This window comes from Engraulis encrasicolus, chromosome 2 (genome assembly GCF_034702125.1).
Source record: "Engraulis encrasicolus isolate BLACKSEA-1 chromosome 2, IST_EnEncr_1.0, whole genome shotgun sequence".
NCBI classification, from domain to species: domain Eukaryota; kingdom Metazoa; phylum Chordata; class Actinopteri; order Clupeiformes; family Engraulidae; genus Engraulis; species Engraulis encrasicolus.
Genome location: NC_085858.1, coordinates 55,697,779 through 55,715,356, shown reverse-complemented (window position 1 = coordinate 55,715,356; position 17,578 = coordinate 55,697,779). Strand labels below are relative to the sequence as shown.

The following is a 17,578-nucleotide window of genomic DNA, read 5'->3' as shown; positions in this document are numbered from 1 at the left end:
AGCAGAAAGGCCACGGCTTGCTTGCTTGCGTGGAGGTAACATAAGCTAGCAAGCAATAACAACAAACTCGTCTGCTCTCTGAAAACTACCTCCGCAAATTCACTGACAGCTTTCGAAAAAGTCAGCGTCTTCGGACGACACAAAATGAGTCTGGACAAAGCAGAGCTGTGCGATTCGCTGCTCAATTGGGTAAGTTGTATTCATACTTTTGCTTTTGTTCTGCAAACCAAGCTCGGTAAATTACTGAACAGCAGGTGCTTTCGAGTTGAATGTTGTTTCAGCTAGTCCTTGATAGCTGTGCCTGGCCAAGTTGGCCAACCCAACTGACTATATATAAGGATTATTTTCAAATAAACGGGGATAAATGTCGGTCATTTGATTTATTAAGGGATTGAACTGTCGTCTTTTGTGGAAAACTGAGAAAAATGGTATTATTTATTTTTTGCAGCACTAGAGCTATGCTAGAACTTTCACTGGACACACAACTAGCCTGCTAGTACACCTCATCTGAGCTGCCTGCGTGTACCTGTTTTAGGTTTCGTGCTTAAGGTGTTATGTAACAGATCAAAGGTCTTAAAAGTTATTTACGCTAAAGCGCGACATATATTTGTACGAATTACAGATTGGTCTGTGGAAAGTGAAGATGACCAGTCCTGTCATTTCGCGTGCCTCAAATGAAACCACTGTCATTGAAACAGTTGTAGAACTACGTCAATAAACTGTGCAATGTATTGGACAGCAAGGTAGCTTATTGTGTGTAGTAGGCTGCCTTTTGCGTTATTGGCTACACAAGGTAGATCTAAAGCAAAAATAATGAATGTACAGTAACATACTCCCACATGCACACCGGACACTGGAAAGCACTTGTGTGATGATGATACTACTAATAGCTTAAGGGCTTTTTAGTGTCTGGTGTGTACGTGGGATTAGTTGGTGTCTATATTGTAGTTGTGATATTGTAAACACATACACTTATTATTTTTTTGCTGTACCTTGTGTAGCCAACAACGCAGTAATATCACATTATCACACAGTATTAATGCAAGGTTCAATTAAGTCTGGCCATTCACTTGTGTGCCATTGGTTCTCTCTACCTTGTTTTACATCTCTTTTTAAGATGATAAGTGATTTATGTGTGCTGTGCCTCTTAGTTGCAGACATATCAGGTGCCTTCCTGCACCAGCAAGCATGACCTCACCAGTGGGGTGGCCATTGCTCACGTCCTTCACAAAATGTAAGTGTAAAGCTACAAACTAGAATGTGTCCTGTCCTTTGACATGGGAATGTTTAGCCTGGGAGTACCCATGCTGCCTTGCGCATTCTTTTCGAATTGCTGGACACTTGTGATTGAGTATGGCGTTTGCCGCCAGACAAGGGAATGTTATCAAAGGATAAGCTTTACGTAGTGTTAATAGTGTGGGTGGGTGGGATTACTTATTCCAATCGTGAGTCTAGACCAGTGTTTTTCAACCTTTTTCGTCTCATGTACCCCCTAAGCCTTTTCGTTGTGCCATGAGTACCCCTTAACTCATATTTTACATCGCCTTTTCTATTCCAGTGTGACTTTGCTCCATGCATTTGTTAAAATTGCATTTTTCCAAGTATCCCCTGCAGTGTGCTCGCGTACCCCTAGTGGTACACGTACCCCTGGTTGGGAAACACTGGTCTAGACGAGGATATACCATCTCTTCCTTAAACCTAGAATGCCTTAAGTAAGGTGCTTGAGAAGGTGCTTGTTTACATTGCACATGGATGTGACTTCCAGTGTGTGTGACTTTCAGCAAAGGGTTGTGAAACAGCCTTGCCAGTGGTACGGTCCTGTGGCTCAATCCATGCGTGTGATTTGCATGCCTTCCGCTGCTCAGAAACACCTTTGCTCTGATTCACCATAGTCATGTCCATTTATCAGATGGGAGGTGGCCAACTCGACTGTTTTGTCTAAGCAAACATAGTCTGGTTACAGTGTGTACTGCCTTGATGTGGTCATCTGTGTTTGAAAGGAAAATACAGGTCCGCAATACTGTTTGACGCTCCCAGTCAGACAAAGTTTAATGGCACAACGTTTCCGACTCTCAGTCCTTCATCACAGTGCAACATGTTTTGAGACAGATTTTGAATCATTGTTTGTGAACTTTTCAGAGATGCGTCTTGGTTCAACGAGACATGGCTGAGCAGGATCAAAGAGGAGAGTGGGGGCAACTGGCGCTTGAAGGTACTGTATGTAGACCTTTAATCAGTTTCTCTCATGGTCTCATTGAACAGACTTGATCAGAAATAAGTTAGCGGTTCTGTGGTCCAGCACTGTGCTTACACGTATGGGCTACACGTACGTCCATGGAGACCTGTTTGAACCTGGCCTGGGTCATTCCCCACCACTATCACCGCTCTCGCCACATTTTTCCTGTCACTCCCTCACCTTCCCTGCCCTGTCATGTAAAGGCAAAAGCCCTAAAAAAGGGTAAAAAAAGGGAGAAAGCAATTTTAAGCAAATTATGCTGGGAGTAACAAACCCTGTTCCAGCCGTCCTTGACCTGATTAGAGTATTTCACTATTTCACAAAGGAGCCCTCACAGGTCTCTCATCAGTAATCTGTGTGCTCCACAGGTCAGCAACCTGAAGAAGATTCTGCAGAGCATGCTGGAGTATTATCACGATGTAAGTAGTGTCCTGCTTCAATATTACATGGACGTGTAGATAGTTGATGACGATAACATGAACAACTCTGCTCTCTGTTCATTGTGTTGTTTCCTGTGAGTCTTCAATGTCTCTCTCTCTCTCTCTCTCTCTCTCTCTCTCTCTCTCTCTCTCTCTCTCTCTCTCTCTCTCTCTCTCTCTCTCTCTCTCTCTCTCTCTCTCTCTCTCTCTCTCTCTCTCTCTCTCTCTCTCTCTCTCCCCCTCCCTCCAGGTTCTGGGTCAGCAGGTCTCTGATGCGCACCTGCCTGATGTGAACCTGATTGGGGAGATGGGTGACGGGACGGAGATGGGCCGCCTGGTGCAGCTGGTGCTGGGCTGTGCTGTCAGCTGTGAGAAGAAGCAAGGTAAAAACAAGGCAGCCGTGGCCTAGTGGTTAGGAAGTTGGTCTTTCAATCAGGGGGTTTTAGGTTCGAATCTCACCTCAGCTGTCCCTACACCTCCATCTAAGACGGTAGTGCCAACTGAGCAAGGCATTGCGTCAGGGACTGTAACTAATTCCCTGAAAAATGACAATTGCAAGTAGGCCTGTCACATGAACACATTTTGCTGGACGATAAATTGGCCAAGGAATGATTGCGATAAACGATAATATTGTCTTCTCGGTCATTTTCAAAAAATATGATGACAATGGGATAAAAATGTGAATACACCCTTTCTAATTTTGAAAGCGTCGCAGCAGGGGGTGCTAGATAGAGGGGTAGATGGACAAGGTAGACAGACTGAAAATTAAAAGTACATCAACGTTTAAGCACCATTGCGTTGAGTGAAATCGATATTCAGTCTAAGAGAGAGTGACGAGGAAAACAAAGAAGCATGCAATAACTTATTGTGGCAAAAAAGTTGTCATGCTTGTAAAAACGTATTGTACGATATATTGACTTCTTGAATATTGTGACAGCCCTAATTGCAAGTCGCTTTGGATGAAAGTGTCATCTAAGTGTGTATCCCAATATGTGACATTGTCTCCTCCACTTGTGCTTGTCTCCTCGTCCCGCCTCCTGGCCCCTCCTCCGTGGAGAAAACAATAAAGTTTCCCAGCTGTCAGCCTAGCCACAACAACTTTTGAGGGACTGTTTTTCATTCACCATAGCAATTGCAAACGAGAAAAAGACTCTACAATTGAGCTTTTGCAAGATATTGAAATATAATGCTGTTGTCAGTGATGTCATCATGACGAGAAGCGAGTGGAGGAGGCAAGTGGAGGAGGCAAGTGGAGGAGGCAAGGTCCCATATTAAGATGCACTCTAAGTGTATTGTATTGTAAATGGGGCTTCAAAGGAGTGCATGATTGCAGGCCTATGCTGGGGCTACACTGGATGCGTTCAGTAAGGCCGGCCGAACACCGGCTCCGACCAAGTGCGGCGCACTTTTGCTTCCGACAGAATTCGGACCCCCAAACCCAATTTCACACTAACATTGCATTGATAGTCAATGGGCGGCGCCGACAAAATAGAACTCGTCTCTAATTGCTATCCGACATCTGCGAATGTCCGCGGACATCGGCGCCAGTGTGCGTGGTTCTATTGAAAACAATGGGATCGAATTTTAGCTGAGCAGTGCTCAGCACTTTGTCGGAGCCAGTGTGCGGAAGCCCTAAGACTTATCTGCCGTAACAATTAGATTACACTGTAGTCAATAGAACAGGCTACACCAGACACGGCAGCACAACAAACATTACAAAGAAAAACGGCCCTTTTATGTCCATGTATTTTTGACACAACTTGACGTAACGTAAACGGAGGAGTAATTATGACACGAACAAGGAATTATGTCCTGCATTATGCTTTGTAGATGTTCATCTTACACAAGTGTCATGTGATCAGCCTACACCAGAGAATTGGGCACGGGGATTTAGCAAAGGGATGAAAATCACATGATGTTTCAATGGAGACTTCTTAAGCTTCTAACAATACATTAGAAGGTGGTCCAACATCAGTTTAGCAGGGGAGGGGGAAAACATGAAGGGGCTGTTAATTCTGTTGAAACTCAAGTGACTGTGGTATTGGTTTCTCTCTTTGGCGACTAACAGTTTTTTGAGCCTGTCTTGTTTGGTTTGTTTGTTCTTTCCTGTTTACAGAGCACATTCAGCAGATTATGACCTTAGAAGAGTCAGTCCAGCACGTCGTTATGACTGCTATCCAGGAGGTAAGGCAGCCTTCAATGACTTCAGTTGTCTTAAACATCCCTTGCGCTGTTACTTTTTCAAATAGGCTTTTTATTTGCAAGATTTTTAAACAGCTGAATGTCAAGAAATTCGAGACTTTGACTTTTGTCATTATCAGAATGGTTTGATTCTGTTTTAACTAGGCAATCTTGTTATTGGATTTCCATCAGCATAGTATAGCAAACGACTGTAACCACTGTGTCAAGTGACTGTTGTGGAGAGCCTAAATAAGTCACTGATTGTGCCCTCGCCTGCTATAAAAAGACTGCGTAGCAGCATGTGATCAGTGTAGCAGTGATCTGTGTAGCAGCGTTAGTGTTAGTGGGCGCTGGTGTCCCCCCTGTTCTCTTCATGGTTGTGTGTTTACTTGATGCTCAGCTCCTCACCAAAGAGCCCGTGGAACCAGGAAGCCCTGAGACCTACGGAGACTTTGACTACCAGGTAAATACTACTCTCACCTCCTCTGCTCTTTTCTCTTCTTTTCCACCTCGTATCATGTTCATTCTGACCCATTTTTCTTCAATTCGTCCAGAAATGGATACCTAATACTCTTTTTATTGAGACTCTCTCTCCTCCCATGACTCTCCCCCTTTTCTTTAACTCCAAGTGTGTGCATCACACACTCACTCATTCAGTTTTCGTTCTCGCTCTCACCATCTCTAACCTGCTGACATTCGTCACAACATAGACATTTATTGCCTCTTGCTGTTTCTTTATTTCTGGTCTTCATTCTTCTGTTTTCCCACTTCTTCAGTCTAGGAAGTACTACTTCCTGAGTGAGGAGGCGGAGGAGGAGAGCCTGTCCCAGCGCTGCCGGGACCTGGAGCGGCAGGTGAGTGGAGGATCTTGTCTGGGGCGAGTCTTGAGTGTGCGTGTGTGTGGAAGGATGGCGTTGTTTACAGTGAATATAGCATGGGATACCCGAGCATGCGCAGTATGCGAGTGTGTGTGTGTGTGTGTGGCTATTGATATGACCTGCACTGCTTAGCCTGTGTGTGTGTGTGTGTGTGTGTGTGTGTGTGTGTGTGTGTGTGTGTGTGTGTGTGTGTGTGTGTGTGTGTGTGTGTGTGTGTGTGTGTGTGTGTGTGTGTGTGTGTGTGTGTGTGTGTGTGTGTGTGTGTGTGTGTGTGTGTGTGTGTGTGTGTGTGTGTGTGTGTGTGGGTGGGTATGTTTTTGTGGGCTGTAACTGGTCTGACTGGTTTGGTTTGGTGTGTGTGTTTGTGACAAGACCCACCCAGGACAGGAACTTCAACCAGCAGGAAGAGCTGTAGGGGGATTATTGTGATCTATGTTGGTCTGTCTGTCTGTCTATATGTAGCGTTGTGTTGTGTTTGCCTCTGTGCACATCTGGTGTGATCCTAAAGCGAGTTGTCTGTCTGCCCCCCCTCCCCTCCCCTTATTATGAAGCTCAGTGTACTGTAGGGCTTTGGTGCACTCACAGTGGGAGTTGGGCACCGCCATGGTAAGTCCATTACCACAAGTCCAAAAGCCCATTACGAGGCCATTCAAACTGCCTGCCTGCCTGCCTGCCCCCCCAGCCTGCTCGATTGACCGCCTGATTGGCTGACTGTACTCACGCCGCACCCCTCCACTCACCGCGCCATACTTTTCATCTCCTGCATTGCAGACACCGGATGCTAGCATGCTCTGACTTCATTGAATTCATGTTTGATGTTTCTAATGGTGTCTCAGTGAGGTCAATTCAAGGTGACTCAACATGCTAATGTCACAAAAAAAGTAAAATATCTCATCCATTCCTGATGGTCTCAGCTGACAGTTAGTGATAATTGTCCCTCTCGTCTTTAAATAGTTTTCTTATCTGGAATACTGGGCTGTCAGAGGTGGGACCAATGCATGAAGCATATGTCCAGTTGCGATGACACGAGTGTGTGTAACTTGCACTAAGTGAATAAGGCGTTTGTAATGTGTTTCTGTGGTTTCTACAAGCTGCTAACTGCATCAGCGCTCATCTGACTCATCCAATCTTCCATCGCTATGTATCAAAGCATGTGTCTGTCTGGTGATGTTTGAATGATGTCTCAAAAGTCAGGTGCTGTCACAGTTACTCTCCATCAGTACTTTAGTAATGTTTTTTTTCTTTATTCTCCCCCCCTCTCCCACCATCTCTGTCCATCTTTCTTTTTCACTCTTTCTGGCTTTGTCTTTCTTTGTCTCTGTTTGTGGCTCTTGCGCTCTCTCGCTCTCTCGCTCTCTCTCTCTCGCTCTCTCTCTCTCTCTCTCTCTCTCTCTCTCTCTCTCTCTCTGGCTCTCTCTCTCTCTCTCTGGCTCTCTCTCTCTCTCTCTCGCTCTCTCGCTCTCTCGCTCTCTCTCTCTCTCTCTCTCTCTCTCTCTCTCTCTCTCTCTCGCTCTCTCTCTCTCTCGCTCTCTCGCTCTCTCGCTCTCTCTCTGGCTCTCTCTCTGGCTCTCTCTCTCTCTCTCTCTCTCTCTCTCTCTCTCTCTCTCTCTCTCTCTGGCTCTCCATGTCTGTCCACTGCACCTGTTCTCCCCTGCTCCCCCCCGCTGCCTGCTGGCCTGGTTCCTGTGTGCTGCCTCAGCTGTCGGGGGTCCAGGAGGAGCGCTCGTCTCTGCAGGCGGAGGTGGCGTCCCTGAGGGAGAAGCTGCGGTGCTCGGACCCCCTGGACTCCTCCTCCGGCACCATCACCAACAAGAAGCTGCTGCTGCTGCAGAGCCAGATGGAACAGCTGCAGGAGGAGAACTACAGGTGAGGCACATGCTTTAAAACAACAACAACAAATCTTTTGGGGCTTTTTGACCTTTATTTGGATAGGACAGTGAAGAGCTAGACAGGAAACCAGTGGGATAGAGAGATGGGGTAGGGCAGGGAAACAGCCCAGGCCAGACGCAAACCTGGGTCCCCCTGGACAAGCAAGCCCATATGTTGGGGGCTTAGTGTGTTACACCACAGCGCCCAGAGGCAGCGCGCGTACGTGCGTGCCTGCCTGCCCTTAGCCCTTATTTCTACATGGCTCAGTGTTTAATGGTTTGGTGTCCTACTCTACATCCATGACAGCCGTGCTTTGACAGGACCGTGGAGACAACAGAATGGCTATGGATAACGAAAGGTGGCCGGTTATTTGGTCATAGTGTTGACCAAGGCAGTGAATGGAGCTATTTGAATGGAGAGATTCCAGAGAAAGATTTTCAAGATATTTTAACATTCTAAAATGTTCGTCTGGCTCGTGCCAGGGCACCGTTGGAGGTCACAGACTGCTGTTTGTCAAAAAGTTGAGAGTTGAGAAAATGTGCAGTATACTGTAGGTTGAATTTAATGAACTGGCAACAAACACTTATAATAAAGTGGCATTGAGAAATTAAAGTTTGTTTGTGTGTGCCGTTTAGATAATGTTTGATGGTACAGTACTATTCTGCTTATTCTTGAGGAAATGGGTTGAAATTCACAAACTAGTTAGGTCCACATGCTATACTGCTGACACTGGTGTTAACCTCACACCTCTCAGTCTTCATGACTCAGTGCTTTGCTTCCTGCGTACTTGACCTGGTTCAATATAGAGCGTTCCATTATGCTTACAAGATTCCGAAGGCACAATGGCACATCTGCTGAAATAAAGATGTCTGTTCCACACTTGCCACACTGCCCTCTGTGCCGCTCTATATTGGATGTTGGGTGAGTTGCCCTTGGGAATGGGAGTTTGCAGAAACCTACACTGAAGCACTCGCAAAAAAAGCACTCTGCAAGCGTTGAGGACTAGGCAACGGCCTATTGAACGCAGTGTTGGGCTGTTGAATTTTACCATGGAAACGGGTGGAGTGGAGGGTTAACCCACGTAAGGGGCGCACGTCTAACCACTTTCTCCCATCCTTTCCTCTGGCTTCTGGGAAGGCGCTGATTATTTCTAATTTTTATTACAATATAGCTTTTTTACAATCTTGCTTTATTGTTGCATTGTATGCAGGGCGAAACGGAGGCAAGAGAGAGGCCGCAAGAAAGGGTGGCAGTTAGTCCTTCTGTATCCTAATATTTTCATCCATTTTAATAGGCTTGAGAACAGTCGTGATGACATGCGCGTGCGTGCAGACATTCTGGAGCGGGAGGTGCTGGAGCTACAGCACCGTAATGAGGACCTGACCAGCCTGGCACAGGAGGCCCAGACACTCAAGGACGAGATGGACATCCTCAGGTTGGACACACACACACACACACACACACACACACACACACACACACACACACACACACACACACACACACACACACACACACACACACACAGGAGGCCCAGACACTCAAGGACGAGATGGACATCCTCAGGTTGGACACACACACACACACACACACACACACACAGGAGGCCCAGGCACTCAAGGACGAGATGGACATCCTCAGGTTGGACACACACACACACACACACACACACACACACACACACACACACACACAGGAGGCCCAGGCACTCAAGGACATCCTCAGGTTGGATACACGCACACACACACACACACAGGAGGCCCAGGCACTCAAGGACGAGATGGACATCTTTAGGTTGGACACACACACACACACACACACACACACACAGGAGGCCCAGACTCTCAAGGACGAGATGGACATCCTTAGGTTGGAGACACACACACACACGCACACGCACACACACACAGACACACACACACACACGGGACACACAGACACACACAGGACACACAGACACACAAGGATGAGATGGACATCCACAGGACAGAACACACACCNCACACACACACACACACAGTCACACACACACACACAGACACACAGACACACACACGCACAGGAGGCCCAGACTCTCAAGGATGAGATGGACATCCTTAGGTTGGACACACACACACACACAGACACACAGACACACACAGGAGGCCCAGGCACTCAAGGACATCCTCAGGTTGGATACACGTTCACACACACACACAGGTTACACACACACCCATTATACACACACACACGCACATTGTTTAACGTGACTCCCCTCATTGCCATCCAGCTCTAGCCTGCCCAGAGAAACGGGCTTCTCGGGTCCTTCTAAGGACAAGATGTACACACATCAGACACGCACACATTTTCTGTCTCTTGTTACACTCACTGTTTTCTTATCACACACTCTCCCATTTCTACCCGTTTGACTTGTTTTTGCCTCAAGCACTTGATTTTAAGGGTCAGTTCCACTCACATTCGCAAGCACACAGGCACACACTCTGAGCACTGCCTGTCCAGCCCGTCTGTTTTATTTGGCTTGTGCCATGTCCACCTAGTTGTGGCCAGACCCCCGAGGCCCAGAGATACTGAAGGATGAGCTGGACACACACACACACACACACACACACACACACACACACACACACACTTCTTGTGTCTTGCATTTGTATCCATGTCCGTAGCCATTTCCCCCCACCACTCTGTTTTGAGGGTCACTTGCACTGACTCAACCACAGGCATACACACACACACACACACATACACACGCGCACACACACACACACACACACACACACACACACACACACACACACACACACACACACACACACACACACACATACTGTAGACCGGCAGACATGCACACAGACAGACAGACAGACAGACAGACAGACAGACAGACAGACAGACAGACAGACAGGCAGACAGGCAGACAGACAGGCAGGCAGACAGACAGACAGACAGGCAGGCAGACAGTCAGACAGGCAGGCAGACAGTCAGACAGGCAGGCAGACTGACACAGACACACTGTCCAGCTGGTGTGCTTCGCATCATTCCCACCTCGCTGTCTTCCTCACACAAGCCAGTTCCTGCTGTGCTCTGGATTACCCGCGTAGGAAATGATTTTTGGAATCTAATCTGTCTAATCTCGTCAGTGGGAGGCCACTAGGCCTGGGGTTTAAAAATTACGGCCAGATGTCTCTGGTCTTGTCCCCATTCTGGATGGGATTACATTGTATGCAATTTTGATAAATTTACGAATTTTAGCCTGTAATGGATTTTGGTTTGAAAGAATTGTACAGAATATTTGGCAGAAAGAGGGATAAGGTGGTATTCGAAAATGACCTCTTTACTCAAACATGACCCCAGGACCCAGGATAACATGGGCACAAATATGAGCACCTCAGACAACTGTGCAGCACAACACAACCCAGACTTTAATCCGGGGCTCCAGGTTATCACTCCGGGGCTCTGACCACCATACCAGACTCTCCACACACTGCTCCTTACCAGCGAACTTTCTCTCCATCCATCCATTTATCCATCCATCCCTTTCTCCCTCCTCCTCTCCATACATCCCTTCATCTGTCTCTTCCTCCATTCTTTTCTCCCTCCTCCTCTTCATCTATCTCTTCCTTCCTCCATCCCTCTCTCCATCCTCCTCTCCATCTATCTCTACCTTCCTCCATCCCTTTCTCCCTCCTCCTCTCCATACATCCCTTCCTTCCTCCATCCCTTTCTCCCTCCTCCTCTTCATCCATCTCTTCCTCCATCCCTCCCTCCATCCGGTCCTGCAGGCACTCGTCTGACCGCGTGAGTCGCCTGGAGGCGCTGGTGGACACCTATAAGCGTAAGCTGGAGGACCTGGGTGACCTGCGCAGGCAGGTGCGGCTGCTGGAGGAGCGCAACACCGTCTACATGCAGCGCACCTGCGAACTGGAGGAGGAGCTACGCCGAGCCAACGCCACACGCAGCCAGCTGGACATCTACAAGAGACAGGTGGGCATAGGGCAGGGGTATCTAAAAAGACAGGTGGGCATAGGGCAGGGGTATCTAAAAAGACAGGTGGGCATAGGGCAGGGGTATCTAAAAAGACAGGTGGGCATAGGGCAGGGGTATCTGTAGGTGACAGGTGGGCAGGGACCATGGGGGTATGTGTAGGTGGCATGTGGGCATAGGGCAGGGGTATCTAAAAAGACAGGTGGGCATAGGGCAGAGGTATCTAAAAAGACATGTGGGCATAGGGCAGAGGTATCTGTAGGTGACAGGTGGGCATAGGGCAGGGGTATCTACAAGAGACAGGTGGGCATAGGGCAGGGGTATCTGTAGGTGGCATGTGGGCATAGGGCAGGGGTATCTGTAGGTGGCATGTGGGCATAGGGCAGGGGTATCTAAAAAGACAGGTGGGCATAGGGCAGAGGTATCTGTAGGTGACAGGTGGGCATAGGGCAGGGGTATCTGTAGGTGACAGGTGGGCAGGGACCATGGGGATATCTTCAAGAGACAGGTGGGTATGGGGGGGGGGATGTCTACAGAACTAGAGACAAGTGGGCATTGGGCAGGGGTATATACAAGAGACATGTGGGCATAGGGCAGGGGTATCTAAAAAGACAGGTGGGCATAGGGCAGGGGTATCTACAAGAGACAGGTGGGCATAGGGCAGGGGTATCTAAAAAGACAGGTGGGCATAGGGCAGGGGTATCTGTAGGTGACAGGTGGGCATAGGGCAGGGGTATCTAAAAAGACAGGTGGGCATAGGGCAGGGGAATCTAAGAAGACAGGTGGGCATAGGGCAGGGGTATATACAGGACAAGAGGCAGATGGGCATGGGGATATCTACAAGAGTCGGGTGAGCAGGTGTGAGGGTATCTACAAGAGACGGTTGGGCATGAGTGGGTCTTATCTACAGAGTAAGAGACAGAAGGGCACAGGGTAGGGGTTTATACAAGAGACAAGTGGGCAGAATGGGGGTATCTACAAGAGTCATATGGGCATGGGGCAGGGGTGTCTACAAGACAGGTTGGCATGGGTTGGTGTATAGTCAGGTTAGCAGAATGAGGTGGGCAAGAACTGGTGGGCAGGGGCAGGATTCCCATGAAGGACATGAGAGAGGTGGGGCATCCAGGAGCGAATGGTTGGCAGGAATTGTGAGGGCATTTGGCCACAGAGATAAATCATAAATGCAGATGTGCATTTGTTTGTTGACACTGTTTGATTGCAACAAATTCCAAGGATATATGTAGGGATCCCGATACTGCTCATTATAATCGTACTCATCAAGCACTTGCCGATACCAGCTACGAGTACTACTATTACTCAAAACAATGCAAAATCTTGTCATGTTCTGTGGACTTGAAATCAGCATGGAAAAAAGTGTGACCTCATACATTTACTAACATTTAAATCTACATGGAAATGGACAATAAAAATATCACAGGTGAAAAAAAAACAAGGCCATGCATTTATTTTCATTGTATTTTGTGGTAAAAGGTATCGGTATCGGTACTCGGTATCGGCAAGTACACACATTAATGTACTCGTATTTGTATCGGTTTTCTAAAAAGTGGTATCGGTGCATCCCTAGATATATGGTAGATTTACCTGCTTTGTTCTCTGCACAGGTTCATGAGCTTCATACAAAGCATTCAGCAGAGGCAGTGAAAGCGGAGAAGTGGCAGTTTGAGTACAATAACCTCCACGACAAGTATGAATCCCTCAGCAAAGAGAAAGAGGTGAGTAGCACTGCACCGCTGCTAGTCCATAAGTGTTTTGAAAAAGTGTTGCATCCAAACTATGATCTGAGCAAATTGATCCCACCTTAAATTGTCTTGTTGAGGGCACGGTTGCATCAGCGGTCATCATGCCAGGGTTCCCATGGGTTTTGTGTGTGTGCAGTCAGGGAATTTCGTGGAGTTTTGCTAGCAGTATAGTTTAATAGAATAACTTTCACCAGATCCTTGTTTCTGTTTTATCCAAAACACTTTTAAAATGTGCAACATTCTAGAAAAGAAGCTTCTCTGTTCAGGCAAGACATGACTGGTAAATCCAGGTTCCAAGCGATTTGGAATGATGGGCGATTTCACTGGCTATCATTAATTGATGCAGAAAAAAAATCAATCAATATCTTGGGCATTTCTTTTTTGCGGAAGGTCATGAAAATTCAGTTTCATGGTTGGGGTGATTGAATTTTAAGTTTGACTGACGTTTGAACCCTGTCATGCTCAGCTGTATGCATGTAGCCAGGCCGTGCCCTCCTTTTGACGCAACAGCTTCAGCATTGCTACCAGTCAGGGCCTCGTTTCCGGATAACGATGGTTCGTAGCTTTACGTGTGACGTTAACCAGTGATTCTACAAATGTTCTTAGATTTTCTACGACTGTTTCCCAAAGACACTCTTAAATGAACGCGCGTGCACAGCCTCTTAGATCATTCTTAGCGTCGCTCTTAAAATCGCTGTCCACATATGTGGTGCTGAAGTGTCCTCGGAGTGAACTGCGCCGTCATCTGCTGCTAAACCATTTACAAAATGTAAGGCGTGTGTAAGTGTCAAAAGTTGCTTTCTATAAGAGTGGGCAGCGGGACAGTTTGCAAGTATTGACAGGAGTTATTGTTGGCAAATGAAATAAAATGCACACAAAAAAAGTTTATTATCTGGCTGTTATTTGTCCGTAGCGGCTCATCTCTGAGAGAGACACACTGAGGGAGACCAATGATGAGCTGCGCTGTGCACAGGTACAGCAGAAGTACCTCAACCAAGCAGGTAAGCTAGAAATCCTAATACTCATCAATATGTTGTGAGAATGAAGCAGTCATTGGACATGATTTCCTCAGTGCATGTTGTGTACTCTTGATTTTTGATGATGGTCAAGGGGCATTATCAGAGAAGATATCTTAATGTGTGAGGTGTTGTCCCAATTCAGAAGTCTTAAACGGTTTGGAATCGTGCCTTGTGGGGTCCTTGGCTTGGATAATTCTACAAGAAGAGTCATGTCAGAGTAGGCCTTCTAAAGATGATTGGCAGTATTATTTTGCTTTTTTTGCGTATACGTGGGATGTTAAAGTAAAAGATGAAAATCCTTTGGCAAGTAGGAAGCCGAGTAAAAAAATGCGCCCATATGATATTGATGTCACTTCTTTTTTTCTCTCTCTTGCGTGTTCTCGCCCACTCTCCACCACCCCCTCCTTTAACTCCCTGCAGATGGCCTGTGTGCGGACAACAGCCCCGTGGACAACTTGGCTGCTGAAATCATGCCCACGGAATTTAAGTGAGTATGCGGGCGGGTTGCGTCTCTCTCTCTCGCTCGCTCTCTCTCTCTCTCTCTCTCTCTCTCTCTCTCTCTCTCTCTCTCTCTCTCTCTCTCTCTCTCTCTCTCTCTGTGTATTTCTATTTCCTTCTTGTATTTTCAGCGGGTGTGAAAATCCCCTTCACAAATGCAAAAACCTACCCAGAGCCATCTGGGAGAGCCAGAAGGCATTATTATTCCGTTGGCCAATGTCTAAGAGAGGAGTGGGCCTGGGCCGGTCGGCAACAGCAGCAGTGTATTTTTAACATGAACCCTAACAGTTGCTGATGTGATGCTGGGAGAGGAAGCCAGTTGGTGGGGTGGGAGTGGGCCAGGGTAGCGTTAGTGATGTGTGAAATGCTGGCTATGCAGAGTGGCAGCTCGTGCCCAACAACACGCTTGGTAGTGCTGTGGTCTCTGCGGCTTTTTGGTTGTTGGCGCATGCATGGCATTTTGTTGTTCCTCTTTTTTTAAGCTGCTCGCTCTCTCTCTTTCTCTTTCTCTCTCTCTCTCTCTCTCTCTCTCTCTCTCTCTCTCTCTCTCTCTCTCTCTCTCTCTCTCTCTCTCTCTCTCTCTGTAGGGAGACGGTGGTGCGGCTCCAGAATGAGAACAAGATGCTGTGTGTCCAGGAGGAGAGTTTCCGGCAGAAGCTGAGTGACGTGCAGGGCCAACTTGAGGAGTCGCAGCGCACCAACAACACACTGGAGACCCAGAACAGGTTGGCTAGGATTTATAATAATACAAATAATGACACCTCTGTCAACATGCTCGAGACCCTGAACAGGTGTGTTACTGTGCAAACATGGCGAACACAACAACGTTACAAAACAATATAGTTTCCCCGCTGTCAGCCTTACCACAACATCTTTTGGGGGACTTTTCCCCTTTCAACATCCCGACTGCAAATGAGAAAATGAGCTTTCAATTGCGCTTTTGCGAGATATTGAATTAAACTTCTGTCGTCAGTGACGTCCTGTGACCTCATCACAAAGCTATTTGATGTTGGAAAGAACCCATTGACTTTGTTCAGAGGAGTTGCCGACAAAAGAGTTAGACGATTTGCGCGAGAAGGGGCGATTTCAGCGACAGTTTATTGTTGAGCTTCAGGAAATATTATGGTAATGAGCTCTGATTGGTCTGTTCTTTCGCTCGTGTCGCTCTTGCTATGACAACAGTCAAGCGACTCCTTGTAGCACTTGTCTCTTCTGGGGTGAGTTTCTCAAAAGAGAAGTTGTTAGCCGGTTAGCAACTTCGGTAGTTGCCAATGGGAAAATGTATTGAAAACAACAAAGTAGCTAATGTAGTAAGCAACTTTGGTTTTGAGAAATTCACCCCTGGTGTGTTGGTACAGCTAGAGTTTATGCGCCTGTCTGTCTGTCTGTCTGTCTGCCTGTGTGTGTCTGGTTGTACTCCTGCCTGTCTCATCTCTCTTTCTCAATTCACGTATTTATTAAATAATACTGTCAGGAGAGACACGTTGTTGGGAGTTGAAAGTATCACTTTTTGTAAAGATATTGTCTGTCTTTTTAAAGGCTGTACGGGCCACATGAAAGGGTTCAGTGGGCCGCATGTGTCCCCCGGGCCTGAGTTTGCCCACCTCTGTTGTACGTTCAACACTGACCGATAGTTTACCCAATTAGGATTTTCCAAGAGTAATGATGTTTTTTTGGTTGTTTTTGTCTCAGATGTCAAGTGTTACAACCACAGCTACTGGCCATATATGAATTTGTAATTGGTCATTGGTATACTGCAATGAATATGCTTCTCAGATAATCCACTACACAAAAAAAGAAAATAATTCAATCCATCCAGTAGTGGCATTAGCTGTGGTTGCACCACCCTGACGTGTACTACTACTGAAACGTCACAGACCCCCACACATTATACACAGTGAGACGTGGCCATACAGAAATAGACAGATCCAGATTGTCTTCTTCAGCATCATATTTGCCCTTTGTGTGAGTGTGGGAAGAGTGGGAGGAGAGCGTATGGACACACTGGTTTGTGTGGGAGAGAAGAACAGTGCACAGCAGTAAGCATACACACACACACACACACACACACACACACACACACACACACACACACACACACACACACAGAAACTTGCCTATCTAGTCTAAAGTGAAACAATCGCATCAGCACTTCCAGTGACGTTGTTCTGAACAACTGTTGGTACAGATAAAACTAGAATGGGCACTCGGTAGAGCGCAAACCTTCGCCTACGCCACTTATTTTTTTCTGGCCATCTTCAGAGGGTGGGGCATAACATTCTCCGAATTTTGGTGTTAGTGTCATTTAAATCGGACCGGAATATCGTAATATTACATTTTTGGCCCAGTCTTGACCTCTTATTCAATTCAGCATGCACACGTTGTTCTGGCATATAGTGCTTGGCAAAGAAAAAGTTTTTGACCTTTTCGTGACCTTGACCTTGACCTTTGACCCAATCACTCCCAAAAAGTAATCGATTGTTCCTTGGGTCATGACCAATCATCCCAGTAAATTTCATAAAAATCGGCTCAATTTACGTTTTTGACCTTTTCGTGACCTTGACCTTGACCTTTGACCTTTGACCCAATCACTCCCAAAAAGTAATCGAGTGTTCCTTGGGTCATGACCAATCATCCCACTAAATTTCATAAAAATCGGCTCAATTTACGTTTTTGACCTTTTCGTGACCTTGACCCAATCACTCCCAATAAGTAATCGAGTGTTCCTTGGGTCATG

At 46.9% G+C, this 17,578-nt stretch overlaps 1 protein-coding gene across 1 annotated transcript in view; it reads left to right on the top strand.

Moving 5' to 3' along the window:
* Nucleotides 1–9: 9 nt before the first annotated feature.
* LOC134442157 (protein Hook homolog 2-like) overlaps nt 10–17,578 on the top strand; it is a 26,685-nt gene continuing 9,116 nt past the window's right edge. The window contains exons 1-15 of the mRNA XM_063192440.1: nt 10–189; nt 1,152–1,234; nt 2,140–2,212; nt 2,605–2,655; nt 2,906–3,038; nt 4,772–4,839; nt 5,237–5,299; nt 5,613–5,690; nt 7,414–7,580; nt 8,878–9,018; nt 11,363–11,564; nt 13,187–13,297; nt 14,238–14,325; nt 14,764–14,830; nt 15,429–15,566. Coding sequence (XP_063048510.1) covers nt 145–189; nt 1,152–1,234; nt 2,140–2,212; nt 2,605–2,655; nt 2,906–3,038; nt 4,772–4,839; nt 5,237–5,299; nt 5,613–5,690; nt 7,414–7,580; nt 8,878–9,018; nt 11,363–11,564; nt 13,187–13,297; nt 14,238–14,325; nt 14,764–14,830; nt 15,429–15,566 — 1,508 coding nt within the window. The 5' untranslated portion in view covers nt 10–144. The remainder of the gene's footprint in view (nt 190–1,151; nt 1,235–2,139; nt 2,213–2,604; nt 2,656–2,905; nt 3,039–4,771; nt 4,840–5,236; nt 5,300–5,612; nt 5,691–7,413; nt 7,581–8,877; nt 9,019–11,362; nt 11,565–13,186; nt 13,298–14,237; nt 14,326–14,763; nt 14,831–15,428; nt 15,567–17,578) is intronic.